At 57.6% G+C, this 15,549-nt stretch overlaps 1 protein-coding gene across 1 annotated transcript; it reads right to left on the reverse strand.

The window, feature by feature from the left end:
* Positions 1–1,474: 1,474 nt before the first annotated feature.
* On the reverse strand, positions 1,475–11,082 carry TINAGL1 (tubulointerstitial nephritis antigen like 1). Its single transcript, XM_029230747.1, has 12 exons — positions 11,011–11,082; positions 10,173–10,484; positions 9,176–9,239; positions 5,402–5,494; positions 5,070–5,184; positions 3,658–3,781; positions 3,419–3,569; positions 3,101–3,290; positions 2,941–2,986; positions 2,544–2,667; positions 1,743–1,788; positions 1,475–1,636 (listed from the first exon to the last, which is right to left on the reverse strand). The coding sequence occupies exons 2-12, from the start codon at positions 10,474–10,476 to the stop codon at positions 1,496–1,498; spliced, it is 1,398 nt and encodes a 465-aa protein (XP_029086580.1). The 5' UTR covers positions 10,477–10,484; positions 11,011–11,082; the 3' UTR covers positions 1,475–1,495.
* Positions 11,083–15,549: the final 4,467 nt, after the last annotated feature.

A 15,549-nucleotide genomic window follows, 5' to 3' on the forward strand; every position in this document is an offset into this window, starting at 1 on the left:
AGGAGGATTCCTGCCATGGGAGGCCCCATCACCAGGCACAGCCTTGCTGAGCTCCTGGAAAGGCAGGGCTTCACACTGACCTCGGTGCCTAGAGGGGTGGGCTGAGGAGGGAGTCTTGAGAAGGGAATGGGGGGGAAAGAATGGGTTATATTCATTCAACCATTCCACAAACTAACACCACCTTATCCAGTGTACAGGTGTGGGTACCAGGACTCATCAATGAACCAGGCCCAGTCGCTGCCCTCAAGGAACTTCCAGCGTAAGAAGGGCACGTGAAGTACTGGTGAAAGGGCAGGATGCAGATGAGCTCAGGGAGGGGGTGTCTAAGCCATGCTAAGTTGGGTTGCGGTGGTTTGGGGACTCGTGGGTCCCTTGCACGGCACCTGGCACATCAGTTACTCTCCACCAGTACTGTCTGATTGAAGAAACCCTGGAGTTGGCTTTGAAACAGCAGTGGGACAGGGGAGGGGGTGGAACGGAAGGGCATCTGGACTGAGAGTGGCATGTGCAAATGCCCAGTGGTCTGCGTGTGTACTGGACACTAGTGAGCAGTGAGGACTCTGGAGTCGCCTGGGCACTGGGTGAAGAAGCTGGTGAGGAGGCTGGTGGGGTGGGTCCTGATGGCCTTGAATGCCAGGCCGAGGCCTGGACTTAATTCTCCAGGCACTGGGAGCACAGGGAGGTGGGGGAGGGAGAGGGCTCAGAGAGGCAGGCCCAGCCTGGCCTAGGGGTAGGGGAAGCAGGGGGCTCCCCTTTGCCTGGGTGGCTTGGAGAGGCTGATCTGCAGAGACAGAGGCTCCAGCTTCTGTGGGGCTGTGCCCCCCTTGCCTGCTGGGCACTGGCACCAGTTCTGCTGATTGGTGGGTTGGATCCCCCCGCCTCAGGCAGCGCTGACTCAGCGTCTGAGAAGTGGTTCCCACGGGCCCACGACTCTCTAGGGGCCAGAAGCCATGCCATCCATGCCCCACCTCCAAGTGGGTCAGTGTCCAGGGCCACTGACAATTAGGGCTGAATGGAGGCTAAGATTTCTGGTCCACCCCACCCCCCACCCCCACCAACCAGCATGGCTTTAGGCAGTCCTTTCTGCTGTCTAACCATATGCCACCCAAACTCTGGCCTGGCTCTCCACATCCAGAAGTTCCAAGATACATAGTTATCAATACTTTGTTTTTATTTTAAAACAGTGAAAAGAAAAATAAATATCTTTGAGAAATAAGAGTACAAGGGTGGGGTGGAGTGGTGGGGCCGGAGAAGGGGGTGTCCTAGCTTTGGTGGTCTTGCTCCTTCCCGGCCAGGCCCTGCCCGGCCCCCGCTGGGAGGTCTGGGGGCTCCGCCAGCCTCGCCTGTCCGAGGCTCCCACGCCGGGCGCTGCGTCAGCGTCAGCGGAACCCTCGCGCGCGAGGATTAGGCCCCTGGGGCCCGGAGCTCCGTCGGGCGGGCGGGGTGGGGGGCCGCTGCCCCACAGAGGGCTCTTCCCGGCGTGGTGCCCGCGGCCTCAGTGGTGACCCATGTCCTCCATACCCACGCGGCCCCAGACGCCCAGCACGAAGCTCTCGATGTCGCACTCGTTGGCGCCGCGCACGATGCGGAAGTGGCCCCTCTCTCCCCAGGCTGGGCCCCATGAGTTGGCCGCCGTCTGGGAATGAGAAGGAGCCGTGAGGAGGGAACTGGAGTCGGGGAAGAGGACAGGAGGCCCGGGGGAAGGTGACAGCGGCCGCAGGGCACGCGGCGCAGGGACTCACCCAGTACTTGAGCGTCCTTCCGTCGGGCAGCGTCTCCTCCCCCCACCTGCGGGGCAGAGCCGGAGGGGGAAGGGCGCTGATTCACCTGCTTTCAGGAGCTCCCGCCCCGCGGTCTTCCCTGCCCAGGCCCCTGTTGCCATTGGTGACTTGGGTGCACCCTCAGGACTTGGGCAGCTCTCTGTCCCTCTCTGCACCTCCCTCAGTCTCCACATCTCTAATTCTGTGCACCTGTGCCTGGTGTGGGGACGGTCCCAAAGGGACAACTGGAGGGGGAAGCAGAAAAGGAGGGAAACTGGGCCTCCACCCTCCAGGGATCCACATCCCAGCGACCAGTTCTCTGGGACCTCATACATCTGCCTGCCCTCCCTCCTCACCTGGTGGGGGATGGGGGGCAGGGGGCGGTGTGTGTGTGCAAAGTACATTTCATTGGTTGGACTATTGAAATCAGTGACTCTGGCATTGCCTCTTATATCAGCTGGGGAAACTGAGGGCTGGGGGAGTGAGTCAGGCAGAGCTGGGACAGGTGCTGAGCTGGGGAGAGGTTGAGCAACTCTTGAATCCTTGTCTGTATTTCATTTGGAGTTAGTTTTCCCAGTGTGTAAGGAAGGAAGAGTTCTAGAACACCTTAAAAGGCCCCTAACTCTTGGTGTGACCCAGGGCAAGTACCTCCTCTTTTTGAGTCTCGGTTTCCTCCCCTATGAAATGGAGCTTTGCAGAGAGGTGGTAAGGACTCAAGGCAGACTCAGAGGCCCCAGTGCAAGCCCTGCTGCCCCCAACCCCCCTGCCCACCAAGGCCCTCACCCTGTGATCTTGACCGAATGGGTCCCATGATGGCGGTATTGCTCCGGCCTCCCAAGGCTCACTGGGGTATGGCTGTAGATGCCGCTCTGGTACAGGAAGAAGTCCTCATGCACCTCCATGAGGGCTGTGGGCAGAGGTCAAAATGGGGCTGGCTCAGCCCATCAGCACAGGCACTGATACCCAAGCCTGGAAATGCATGCCCAGGCCCCGGGGCCTCTGGTACCAAGACTCTAAGTGCCCCCTCCAGGTGCTGCTCCTGGGGAAGGGACATGGTTTTTCCCACTCCTGGCCCCAATGGACTTGCTGCTCAATGCTGTACGGACCACCTGTGCCTCTGTGCCCAGTGTCAAGCAGGCACAAGCTTCTGGAATCAGGGGGCAGGATGAGGGGCATTTACCTTGGACAGGGCCATTCTCCATCAGCTCCTTCATGATCTCCTTCTCCTGGAGGGTGAGGGGGTGGGGAGGAGAGTATCCATCAGGCGCGAGCGAGGCTTCAGCCTTTGGCCAACCTTCCAGCTCTCCTGCCTTTGCCCCCTCACCCAAGTGCAAACTTACGTTGGAGCCGAGGCGGTAGGCAGGAGTGACCTGGTAGATGTCATTGGCATGGACATAGCTACTGGGGCAGCGGGCGGTGGCCTGCCGTTTGCCCCGACCCATGGCCCGACTGTGCATCATGCAGCGGGGTGCGGAGCCAGCCTCGTCCCACCCATGGCCCGAGAACGGGTAGCAGTGGTCAGACACAACCCTGCAGGGGCAGCGGGAGGGAGCGGGGACAGAGTGGGCATGGGGCAGCCTGGCCCAGGCCCTTCCTGCAGGCTTTCCCTTCCTAAGACCCCCGCCTCATGTCCTCTTCCCTACCCCCTTGCTGCTCACCCTCGATGGCGCAGGAACCACCAGGCACCGTCAAGTCGCCCACCGCGGCAACCCTGCTGGTTGTGCGTGTCACAAGACAGCAGGTTCTGGGGTGACAGGACAGGTGTCATGTGCCCCAGAGAATGGATTGAGACTCGATCAGATGCCACGGCTGGTGGGAGGGGAGGTAGAGGGGCTGTCAGGGGGCTCAGGCCTTTGCCCTCCTTTCCCACCTGGCCAGCCCCTGCCCTTGAACATACCTGCCGTGGAGAAGGCCCAGGAGCCTGCACAGTTGCCCTGGTCAAGAGGGTTGTGGATCAAGTTGGGCCACTTCTCAGAGGCCTCGAAGGCTCTGGGCAGCACCTCCCCTGGGCCCAGCACTGTCTGCAAGGAAAAGGTCACTCTGTCTGCCTCCTGCCTCTGCCCCAGACTGCCCCTCAGGGGCCCTAGGCATTGGAGGTCTCCCAAGAGTCCAGGGCCTCGGTGCTTTGTGACCACCTAAAGGGGTGGGATAGGGAGGGTGGGAGGGAGACGCAAGGGGGAAGAGATATGGGGATATATGTATATGCATAGCTGATTCACTTTGTTATACAGCAGAAACTAACACACCGCTGTAAAGCAATTATACTCCAATAAAGCTGTTAAAAAAAAAAGTCCAGGGCCTTCTGCAGTTTGATCTTGAGCCCTCTGTTGCTGAGAGAGTCCAGCAACCTCCACGGTGACCCAGAGGAAGACCCAGACACCATTTAGTGCCTCTCTAGTGTCAGGTGGGGGGTGACTAGTCCTGTTTTACAGGTGAGGCAATTGAAGCCAGGAATAGGGAAGTGGTCGGGCCACTTTCCATCCTCAACCCCTGCCTCTTTCCTCCTCTGTACCTTCTGATCTGCTACATCCTTCTTTCCACCAGGACCTTGGGCTTCAGGCCCCAAAGGGCAGGGGAGGGAAGAAGCAGTAAGGTCCCGTGACTGGGCAGGCTGCCAAGGCAAACAGCAGGAGGCAGAAAATAGCCGGAGGCCCAGGGGAGTAAGGGCAGGGGCAGGGTCTGGTCACCTCAGCCTTGAGCTGAGCTCCCTCTGCAGGGAGGGCCGCTCTGGCCAGTCACTGCCTCCTCCCTGCCGGCCACTGATGGAAGGAGCCTCCGGCATGTGTCCCGCTCAAGCTCTCTTCCTCGCCCTTTGACTGTTCTGGGTCTGGTTCTCATTTCTCCCTCTGGAGGGTCCCACTGGTGGGAAGGGTGAAACCCCCTCCTCCCTGCGGGTTCTGCTGAGATGGTGTTTGTTTCCGAGAATTGCTGCTCTCTGGCCAAAGCTGGAGGAGTGTCTGTCCCTCCCTTCCCAAAATACCAAGGTGACCTCCTGGCCCTTAGGGCCCTAACCCAGCCATACTGGGACCAATGACATTTTTCCCAAGCCGGAGAGGCCAGAGAAGCTAGGGAGGGTCAGATGCTGGGACCACAAAACTCAGAATCTGAGCATCAGTTCTTGCAGTGCAGCACATCTTGTTATAGGCAGAAACCCAAGGCCCAGAGAAGGGGAGTCCCTTGTCCAGGGATACACAGCCTATTGGTGGGGGACAGGCCTAGGCCCTTGGAGAAGCAGGGCACAGGGTGCCAGGGTCCCTGGGGTGGTAGGCCAAGAGGAGATGGCAGGATTGTGGGCAGGGATGGACTTACATGAATCTCATTCATATTGGTGACGGAGGAAGACGGGCGGATGGTGCCCAGGCGGTAGCGAATGCCCTCATCCAGGGTCATGCCCCAGAAGGCACTGTGGTTCCCAGCCCGCCACCTGAAAGAGAGGGGATGGAGGTCACAGACCGGCCAAGGCTGGGGGTCCTGGAGGTATGCGCACGTGGGCGGGAGAGACGCCTACCAGCTAAATGTACACATGAATAAGATCTGAGTGTGGGTGTGCCTGGCAGGACACGCATCTCGGGCAGAACATACATGTGTATGTGTGTGCATGCGCATGTGTGCCCACTCGGGGCATTTTTAGGGCCTCTCACCCATAGTTGCCTTGGTTGATGGCCTTGATCATGTTTTCGTCCACCAGGCATGGCTCCTGGTCACACTCCCACTGCCCTTTCTCCTGGCAGGTGCTGGAAGAACAGGAGGAAAGGAAGAGGTGAGGTGGTGCTGGGCATCCTTGGAAGGGAGGAGGCCTCAGAGGTCAACATGGGCCTGAAATTCTGCACCAGCACCTATGAGAGGACCGCCAGATGATCCCATCCAGCCTGGTGGCTTTAAATGTCAATCTCAAATTTATGATTCTCACGTTTATATCTGCTTCTCAGATCTCTCCCTAAACTCCAGATTCAAGGATCTTACTGCTACACCACATCACCTCCTGGGTGTCTAACAGGTCACACTCACCACATCCCAAACCAAATTCCTGTTCTCCCCTACCCCCAGGCCTGCGCCTGCCACAGTCCTCGAAAATGGCACTCCATCCTCTCCTGGAGTGCAGGCCAAAAGCCTGGGAGGCACCCTGGACCCTCTCTCACTTGCTAACCCGATTCATTGGCAAATCGTCTTGACTCTACCTTAAAAACACATCCAGAATCCAAACCATGTCTCATTCTTTTCCGCAGCCACCATGGTCCAATCACCTTTCACTTGGATTCTGCTGTAGCCTCCTCACTGTCCTCCTCGATTCTGCCCAGTGCCCCCTCCCCCGCTTCGGTATATTTTTAACACAGCTGCCCAAGCGATCCTGTTAAACCCAAATCATATCATGCCATTCCCCTGCCCAAAACCTGCCACTGGCTTCACATCAAGAATAAGAGCCAAAGTCCTTCCAGCGCCAACAAGGCCCTGCACGATCTGTCCTCGTGTCCCCTCTCTGACCCCCTCGTCCCCGTCCTGGTTCCTGAGGTCCCAGCCAGGCTGGTCCTGACTGTTGACACCAGCCGTGCTCCTGCCCCCGGGCCTTTGCACGGTTCTTCCTCCAACATCCTCATGGCCCCTCTCACTTCTTCTAAGTCCTTATTCAAATGTCACCTTCTCAGGGCGGCCTGCCCTGGCCACCCTAACTCAGCATCCTCCAACCTTCCTACCCTGCTTCCCTGTTTTCTTCTCTCCGCAGCCTGTCATGACTATCTGACGTATTATATCTTTAGTTATTTATATTGTCTATACCTGTTTCTTCACAGAATCTAAGGTCCTTGAGGGCAGGTATTGTTTGATACCTTCAGTGCCTAAAAACAAAACCTAGCACATAGTAGCCACCCAACAGATATTTGTGGAATGAATGAATGAATGAATGGGGCAGTACAGTGAAGTGATTAAGAGCATGGATTCTGAATTGAATCCAGGGTTCAGAGTCTAGCTGACTAGTCATGTGACCTTAGGTAAGTTATTTTAAACTCTCCCTCAATGTTGTCCGTAAGATGAGGATAATAATAGTACCACCTTTCAGGGATTAAAAGGCAAGCTTGCAAAGTACTCAGCCCAGGGCCTGGACCATGTGATGTGCTCAAGAATTGTTATCTTCCATGATTGTTCTCATTACAGGAACCCCAACTCCCCACCCCCTTGAGTTTCAGACTCCTATCCAGCTGGCCTCCTGACAGCTCCTCTGGGTGTGTGAAAGGCATCTCAGAATGGCCAAACTATCTTCCCCCAAACCTGTTCCTCCCTTAACATCCTCAACTCAGAAAACGGCACCTTATCTACCCAACTGTTCAAGCCAGAACTCCATGTGGTCCGTGGTGTCTCCCCTACCACCTGCCCCTCACTCATACCCACCTACCACCAGCCTGCCCTATGAGCCGGTCATGAAAGACTCCGAATCCACCTGCCTCTCACCCCTCCACCACCACCACCCTACTCTGGCCCCTTATCCCCTCTCACCTGGACCCCCCGCAGTGGCTTCCTAACCAGGCTCCCTGCTTCATTGTGATTCCCTCCGCCCAATACACACACCCCTCTCTTAAAGCCAGAGAGATCTTTGAACAACACAAATCAGACTGTGTGCTCCCCAAGGGGCTGTGCATGACACTTAGAGCAAAATGCAAAATCCTTGGCACAGCTTATGAGACCACGGGATGCAGCCTGCCCCTCCTCGGGGCCTCTCTCCCCATTTCACAGCTCCAGCTGCAATGAGCTCGGTCCCACCTCCTGGCCGTTCCACAAGCCATTTCCCCCCATGTTCCCTCCTTCTGGGCCTGGGCCACTCATGCTCTCATCTGCCTGGTATCTGCATAAATATCCCTTCCGGAGTAGCCTTCCCTCGCCCCCACCCCACTCTAAACTAGGGTGCCCCAATAACCTCTTTTCCCCCCATCACACCTGTAAGGTTGTAATGACAGGTTTATTATTTGTGTCACCATTCTACTAGAGGCTCCAGTGCAGGGACAAGGACTGTCTGCCGCATTCTGGCTGCATCTCCTTGGCCCAGCACAGCACCTGGCACATAGTAGGTCTCTAACAGGTGTCGACTGAACAGTTGAATTCTATGAATTCTATAGTGCTTTTACAAGCTCATAACTCTGCTATGACAAGATGCTAAACTGCATCCTTTCAAGCCCGCCCAAGGCTCCCGCCTCCCTTGTTGCCTTTTAAGGAGCCTCAAGGGGATGAGGACCCAGTATGACTGGGATCTCCAGCCCCAGGAGCTGCGGGGGCACTTTCAGGGAGGCTTTCGTCCTTCCCTTCCCCCTCTGACTCTCGAAAGCATCCTCGAGGGCTCACAGAGCCTGGGAGGCCCACAGACACTGTCCCACACCCTCCCTCAGGTGTCAAGTGCAGGGAACACAGCCAGAACTGGCCTGGGAGGGCAGTGGCTTGGTCAGTCCTTTCCTGCCACCTCCCTCTTTGCCCCCCAGGGCTGTCCAAGCAGGTCTAGGCAGGACTGGTGGCAGCAGGTCCCAGCATTCCAGAGGGGGCCTGGGTGGCCAGGCCCTAGGGAAGGGACCGAGAGAGCGTGTTAACCCCTCCATGTCCAGAGGCATCCTATCAGTAACAGCAGAATCATGCAAGCATGCTCCATCTTTTGAAACACACACACAGGTCACACACACTCAAAGCATGCACACACACACATGCTCTGTCACCCAGACACACGCTAAAATGCACGAGTCCCCACTCTCACTGTGACCCAGGCACCCCTCACGCCAGTGAGGCAATGGAAACAGCTTATGCGTAATGCATTCCAAAAAGTTTCCTCCTCCCTGGGGCCCTCTCAGTCCCAGGGCATGGGGTGGAGTGGGTGCAGGGCCTCCTCCTCTAAGTCTTAGGGTCCCCATTATTTCCATTAAGGGATTCAAGGCTTTGCACCTCCCATCTCAGGCCTCAGATTAGGGTAAGGGGGCACCCCAACCCCTTCATCCTCCTACTGGGAATGGTGGGGAGGGTTGGGGGAGGAGGAGGGGCCACATTCCAGGGAAGGCCCTGCTACAGTCTGGCTGGCTGCCAGCTCAGCCATCCCTGACCCTCATCCGGTCCAGGGCAACGGATGCTGCAGTCAGAGGTTTCCTTCCTGGCGCCCCCTTCTTGGACTCTCCCGTGACAGGGAGAAAGGTTGGGAGGGGCGGTAGCCTAGCCCCAGGCAGGAGGGGCTGCACCTGGGGCTGGGCATCCATGGTTGACTGCTCCTGGGGACTGCTGTTGGAATACTGGTACAGAAGTTGACATGGTCCGTGTAAAAATTCCCATGTTACAGATGCGGAAACTGAGGCTCAGAAAAGGGAAAGGCCTTGCCCCCAGCAAGTGAGTGACAGGGATAGGGTTTGAATCAAGTCTGTTCCACAAAGCCCACAAGGCAAGCCCCCAACACTCACCAACGGTTACAGTTGTCCCAGTAGGTTCCCAGGACTGGATAGATGCGACCCCTGTGCATACATCCTGGTGGGAGGAAAGTCAGACAGAGACGTGGAGCCAAGACCAGAGACGACGGGTTGAGATGGCCAGGTCCTCAGAGGTCAGGTGTCCCGAACCCTCCCAAACACACACACTCACACACACCCGCCCTCACTGAAACTAAAGCCAAGCTATAACTTAAGACATCCCCTACAGGGTCACACACCAACTGCTACTTGGGAAGTTCTTCAGTGACTCCGACCTGAATCCCTCTTGCTTCTCTTGGATGCCCTCCACAACATTCCTTAGATCCTATGCCATTTAAATGAGTAGGGGTTTGGAGATGGGGAGTGGGAGGGCTATGGGGAAGCCAAAGCCCAGAGAAGGTAAGTGACTCCCCTAAGATGACACAGCACTTTGGGGTGACAACCCAGGTATGCAGTCTCACACCCGCAGCGCCATGGAATTGTGGGAAAGAATTCAAGTGACTCTCCTCTTGCATAAGGGCGAGTGGATGGTGGTGAGAGCTGAGAGCAGGAACAGACTTAACCCACCTCCCAGGTGTGAGCAGCCATCTCAGGGGTAGAGAATCCTGAGCAAAGGCAGAGGAATTGTTAAGATGACGCTGACCAACCCCAGTGTGCTTTATCAGTCTGAGGGTGAGTCAGCAGGTGTGGCCAGCACCTTCTAAGTCCAGAATATGGAGACAGGCAGGACTGGGAGAAGGGGCAGGAGGCTGCCCTTCTCCTGGGCCAACTTAAAATCCCACAGACCGAGGCTCTTCTTTTTCCATCTTACTGGAGAGATTCAAGTTAGACCAGAGTGGGGACTTCCCGGAAGTGCAGAGAGACGGGCAGGGTCTCTTTCCCAGATTCTACAAAGCCTCCCCCTGGAAATGTCAATGTGTCAGCCTTGCTCCTGAGCCTTGCTGAGTTTGGGCTTGACAAAGCGACCCACCCCTGGCCGTCTGGTGCCCACCTTGGATGGGGGGAAAGGGGGGTGGCACGCCGAGGCAGAAGTCCCAGAAGTCAGGGCAGCAGTCGGAGACGGTGCGGTTGCAGAAGAGGTCACAGTAACAGGTAGCACCCAGGTAGGGCAGGGCGCAGTCATCGGCGCGGCCGCGGCAGCACAGGTCCTGCTCCTGGCAGTACCGGCCACCCGCATCCCGGATGCCCCGCAGGTGGAGAGCCGGTGCTAGCTCCCGGCGCCCACGACCCCGCTGGGCACCCAGGGCCAACTCGCCAGCCAGCAGCAGCAGCAGCCCCAGTGGACATCGCCACATGGTGCCTCCTGGGCCCAGGGAGGGCAGAATTCAGGGGTCAGAAGTGGTGGGCAACAGAGATTCCCTGGCACCCCAGGGACTGATCTCCCAGCTTCCTGGGGCTGTGAGTCCAAGGGGTTCCAGCAGGGACCCTGATTCCTGTGTCCCCAGGCAGGACAGGGGCGAGAAGCCACAGTTTATGTGCCCTGGCTTACTGGGGGAAGGGGCTTAGGCAAGAAATGGAGCCTCTCCCTGACCTGCCGGGGGACCTTCAAGGACAGGAGGTGGGGATGGTGGCATTCTTGGTGCTCCCCACTCAACACTCATGCTTCGCACCCGCGGTCTCCTCCTGTTCTGGATCCCTGTGCTTCCCTCAGCCTCCGTCCTTGATGGGGGTCCCTGACTTTGTGCCCTCACGTGTCCCTCTCTCTGTGCCCCTCTGCCCCCCTCCACTCTCCCTCTCTGCCACCTGGCTTGGTCCCCCCACCTGGCCCCTCATGCTCTCTGTTCCTTCTGTCTACACCGTCTCCCCTCTGAGCAGGGGAGCGTCCCTACCTGGTGAGGGGTGTGGGCTGAGCCCGGCTGCCCTACTCGCCTCCGCCTTCCCGCTCCTGCGACCGCCGGACACTCAAAGTCAAGTGAGGAACGCGGGGCGGGATCGCTTTTTGTACCGCCCCGCCCTGCGCGCCGCCCCGGCCCCGGCGGCGGGAGGGAGGGGCCCCGGCTCTTTTGCACCTGGAATAGGCCCGCCGTAACTCCGAAATTGGGACTAGTGAGAGGGACCGTGAGCACGTGACTGACCTTGTTGGGTCTGCGGTGGAAGCCGTTCCCTTAGGGGCGGAACTCCAACCGAAGCAGAAACAACTGTGGTGTGACACTGGTAAGAACTGCCCAGTGGGCTTCGCCGTGGGGCTGAGGGGCTCGCGCGGACAAGGGAAGATAGGGGGCAGCAGAGCTCCGAGTTTGGGACCTAAGTTTGGGAAATGATGGGGAGAGTGTGGGCGGCAAAAATCTCTAAGCGCCCCGTGACCCCTCAGTAATAAAGACAAGCCATGCACACCGCTCTTCACAGTGCCCCCCCCGCCCCCCCTCCCCGGGCTTGGAGCCGCCCCAAGCCGCCTCCGTTCCCAGGAATGACTGGAATCTGGAGGAGGATGATTTAGGACCCTTGGGCTGCTCATCCTCCCGAGGGGGCGGGGTGGGTGTGGGGTGGGAGCTGCCTCCCTGCCCTGAGACCCCTCTTTGCGTCCGCCCTCCCCACCCAGTTCCGGCACCTCGCCAAACACTGCTGCCTCTATCAACCCCTCCAGGGGGCATCGTGCTCGGCACCTGTCCCCCATCCAGGGTCCAAAGGAAGAGCCCTGCCAGCTGGCGCCCCCTGCAGAGCCCCCCCTTCCTGCCCTGGTTATAAACCCTGCCTTTGCCCAGGCTGGCCTGGGCCCCAAACAATGGAGCTTCTGTCCCGCCAGGCCTGCCCATCACCTTTTACCTCCCCATCGCGCAGTCCCCTCTCTTTCAACAGTTTGGGCCCGGGCCAGAGGATTCTAACAGCAGGAGGATGAAAGAGACTCCACCTGGACCGATCCCCCCATCCCTGGCCTGAACCTCACAGCTGCCTCTAGGTGAGGGAAGCTTCAAGTACCGGGGATTCCCTTTGCCCTCTCTCTGACCTCCCTGCACCCCTCCCCCAGCCTTTGGGTATCCTCAGCTGGCCAGCCCCAGGGGGAGGGGAGGGGCCAGGACAATGGGCATCTGTGACTGGGTTGACTGGGTTACCCCCTGCCAGGGGGTACTGGGCAGGGAGTCAACGAGGGAATCCTGCCCTGGGTGCATGTGCGGAGGATGGAGGAGTAATGTCCTGGAGCCCCAGTGTTGGCGGGAACACTCACAGGAGCTGGCCATCTGCTCCCTGCGGGGACCCTGGAGGACAGAACCTAGATGAGACACTTGAGGCTCAGAAGGACAGAGCTGCCCAAGGGCACACAGCCAGGATGCAGGCTCCCTACCTACCACCACTCCACTCCTTTCCCCCATCACCCTTAGTCACCCACTGCAGGTCTCAACACCCTCCTGGTCGAGAAGGCCCTTTCCATGTCTAACCTCCATTCATCTTGCTGCAAGGTGGGCCCCTCGTATTGGGAAGGAGATGGAGGCTGCCTTCAGAAGAGTTCATGCCCAGAGAACCCACTTTCATGAGTCAGTTTCAGTGTGGTTCTGCGGCTTGGGGCTGGCCCAGGGGCATCTGGCCTGTTCTTTGCCCCAAACCACCCCCTGTAGGCCACCCATGTTGTCAGTGTTGTATGTGTATCTGAGTCTGTGAGGTGATTCTGCTTGAGTGTGTCTGAGTCTGCTTGTCTCTCTGTTACCTGTCTTACGTGCCTGCACATCTGTCTGGATGTTGTCTCTGTGCGGTCATGGGTTTGTCTGTCTTGCCCATCAGTGTACTGTTTGCCTGTATTTGTGTGCTCGTCGGCTTGTGTGTCGCTGTGTATAGCTGTGTGACTGTCCCTGTCTGTGTCTGCCTAGCTACTCGGTGTCTGTCTTGCTAGGAGTCTGTGTGTCTGTGTAGGTGTCTGTTCGTGTCTGTTCATGGGTTTTAGCTATCTGCCTGTCCTTGCCTGCCTGTCTGTCCATGCAAAGGAGACAGGAACACAGAGCAGGGAAAGAGAGCAGAGCCAAAAGCATGGCTCCGAGGTCCCTCGTCATTACTGAGCTTGGCACTGAGCCCGCCCCAGTGGAATCTTGTGACTCACTGGGTTGCTTGGCCAAAGAGGAAAGGAAAAGGGCAGGGCTCTGGGGGAGGGGCTGGAAACCCACTTTCCTTTTCCATGGCCCCTCTCCTTCCTGGTGACTCACTCTCTGTCTTTATTCTTGTCCAAGGGCCTAGGGCAGAGCAACAGGTGAGGAGATAGCAGCAGGCCTTACCCTCTGAGCCCTTTGGCTTCCTTGGGAGGCAGGTGGCCTGGGGCTCCGAAGTGACTCTGACCTCCCTCACTTGTGACCCTGGGCAGACACTGTCTCTCTCTGGGCCTTGGTTTCCCATCTTTACTCAGGTGCTCCCTAGAGGCCCTTTGATGCTCTTTTCTTTCTACAAAAGGGAGGCGAAGCTAAAAAGAGGCGGTGACATGCCTAAGGCTGTACAGCAGAACAGAGACCTGGGCCTCCTCTCCTCTCCCCGGGAGCCCAGTGCTACCCCTCCCCCACCTCCCCCTTCCCCAGCTGCTCTGGGTGCTCAGGATGGACCACTCTCCTCTGGAGGCTGAGCAGGGCCTCCTGGGAAGACAAAGACCCATTGTACTGTGCTCAACCCAGGTCTGTGGCCGACTACCCACCACCTGAGGCATGGGGGCTCAGATGTTTGGGTCCCAATCGGCACCACAGCTAGGGCTGGGGGTCCCTTGTGGGCCCCTGTGGTCAGCTGGACACATCCAGAGCTTGGAGCAGTGATACCTGGAGCTGAGTCTGAGATCCAGGCCAGGCCTAATGTTGTCCGTGTTGGGCCCTGTCGTGACATGTCGGGCTTCCTGGGGCCTGTTGGACTGTTGTTATCAAAGCACTGCCCGCAGGGCTATGTGGCAAAATGTGGCGCTGCCGTAGCATGCTGGAGCTTGTGGGAGATGAGATTCGGGGCCATGTGGAAGTCTGTTGTACTGAGCCGTGGAATGCTTTCCTGTTTGATTTTTCTTATTTATTCCACAAGTATTTATTGAGCATTTACTATGTGCCAGGCTCTGTGCTAGATGCTGAGTGTTATGAAGCCGTGCACATGGCGTGGGAACCTGGAGTGATGTGATGGTCAAGGGGGTCTCAGAGAGGAGATGGCATTTGAGCTGAAGCTGAAGGATGAGAAGGAGGCAGCCCTTCCTAGAGGGTGTTCCAGGAAGCCGGGCCAGCATGAGCAAGAGGCCAGGCACAAGTCGGTCTGTTTGAGACACAGAAGGAAGCCCAGAGTGGCCACTCTACAGTGAACGAGGAGGGCAGAGGAGCAACTTGAGGCTGGGAGGTAGGCTGCGTGGCCCATCACGCAGGACCCTCAGGCTGTAGTTAGGAGCTTGAATTGTCTTCTGAGCACTAAAGAGATGTCAACGTGGCAGTGAAATAATCTGATTCACACGTGCAAAAACCCACTCTGCCTACTCTGTAGAGAACAGATGACTATAGTGTAAGAGTGGAATCAGGGGGCCCAGGTAGAAGGCGATGGTGTGACCCAGGCTAGAGATGCTGAGGCCTGAACGAGGCTGGGGGCCATGGAGATCATGAGAAGCAGGCTTGTTGGGGACCTATTGTGGACGTGCTGGAGGGTCAGGGGTGATGGGTGAGAGAGGGGAGGAATTGAGGAGGACTTCCGGGTTTCTACCTGGTGGGTTGAGGATGGTCCCAAATTCTCTGCTGTTCCCCTTCCTGGAGTCTGCGCAGGCTTGGGGACCAGCTGGATGCACAGAGACTGTGTGACCTAGGCTGGTTTCGGGCTCAGACTGGAAAAGCGGAAGGACAGAGCCTGGGAACACTCCTATATCAGGAGCTGGGCAGAGAGGAGGAGAGGGTACAGTAGACTGAGCAGGATTGGCCAGGGAGGAAGGGGGAGCCCAGGTGAGAGAGCTGTCAGGAGGCCAGGGGAAGAGAGTGCTTCAAGACCTAGGAGGGGAGCTGCCTGTGTGGAATGCTGCAGAAAGGTCGAGTAAGCTGAGGACAGAGATGTGTCCACTAGATGTGGCAGCAAGGACCTCGGGGCAGCCTTGACGGAGCAGTCTTAGTGGAAGAATGAGGATGGAAGCCGAATGGCAGGGGTGGGACTGCAAATGGGAGCCAATGAACCAGAGAGAACAACCACTGGCAACTTTTTAGAACGTTTTAATGCAAAGGGAAGCTGAGAAATGGGGCTTTGGCTGGAAGGAAATAAGGAGGGTGAAGGGAGAGTTTTGTCCAAATATGGATACGATAACATACGATAACATATTATAACATACGACACTATAACATCGTATCTCTATGCTGATGGCAAGGAGCTGGGGAGGAACTGATGATACAGAGAGAGGGATTTCCCAGGATCGAAATCCTTGCTAAAGTAAGAGGGAGGGGACCCGGAGCACAGGA

The sequence above is a fragment of the Monodon monoceros genome, unplaced genomic scaffold (genome assembly GCF_005190385.1).
Source record: "Monodon monoceros isolate NGI ecotype Baffin Bay Population unplaced genomic scaffold, NGI_Narwhal_1 Super_Scaffold_18, whole genome shotgun sequence".
Lineage (NCBI taxonomy): Eukaryota > Metazoa > Chordata > Mammalia > Artiodactyla > Monodontidae > Monodon > Monodon monoceros.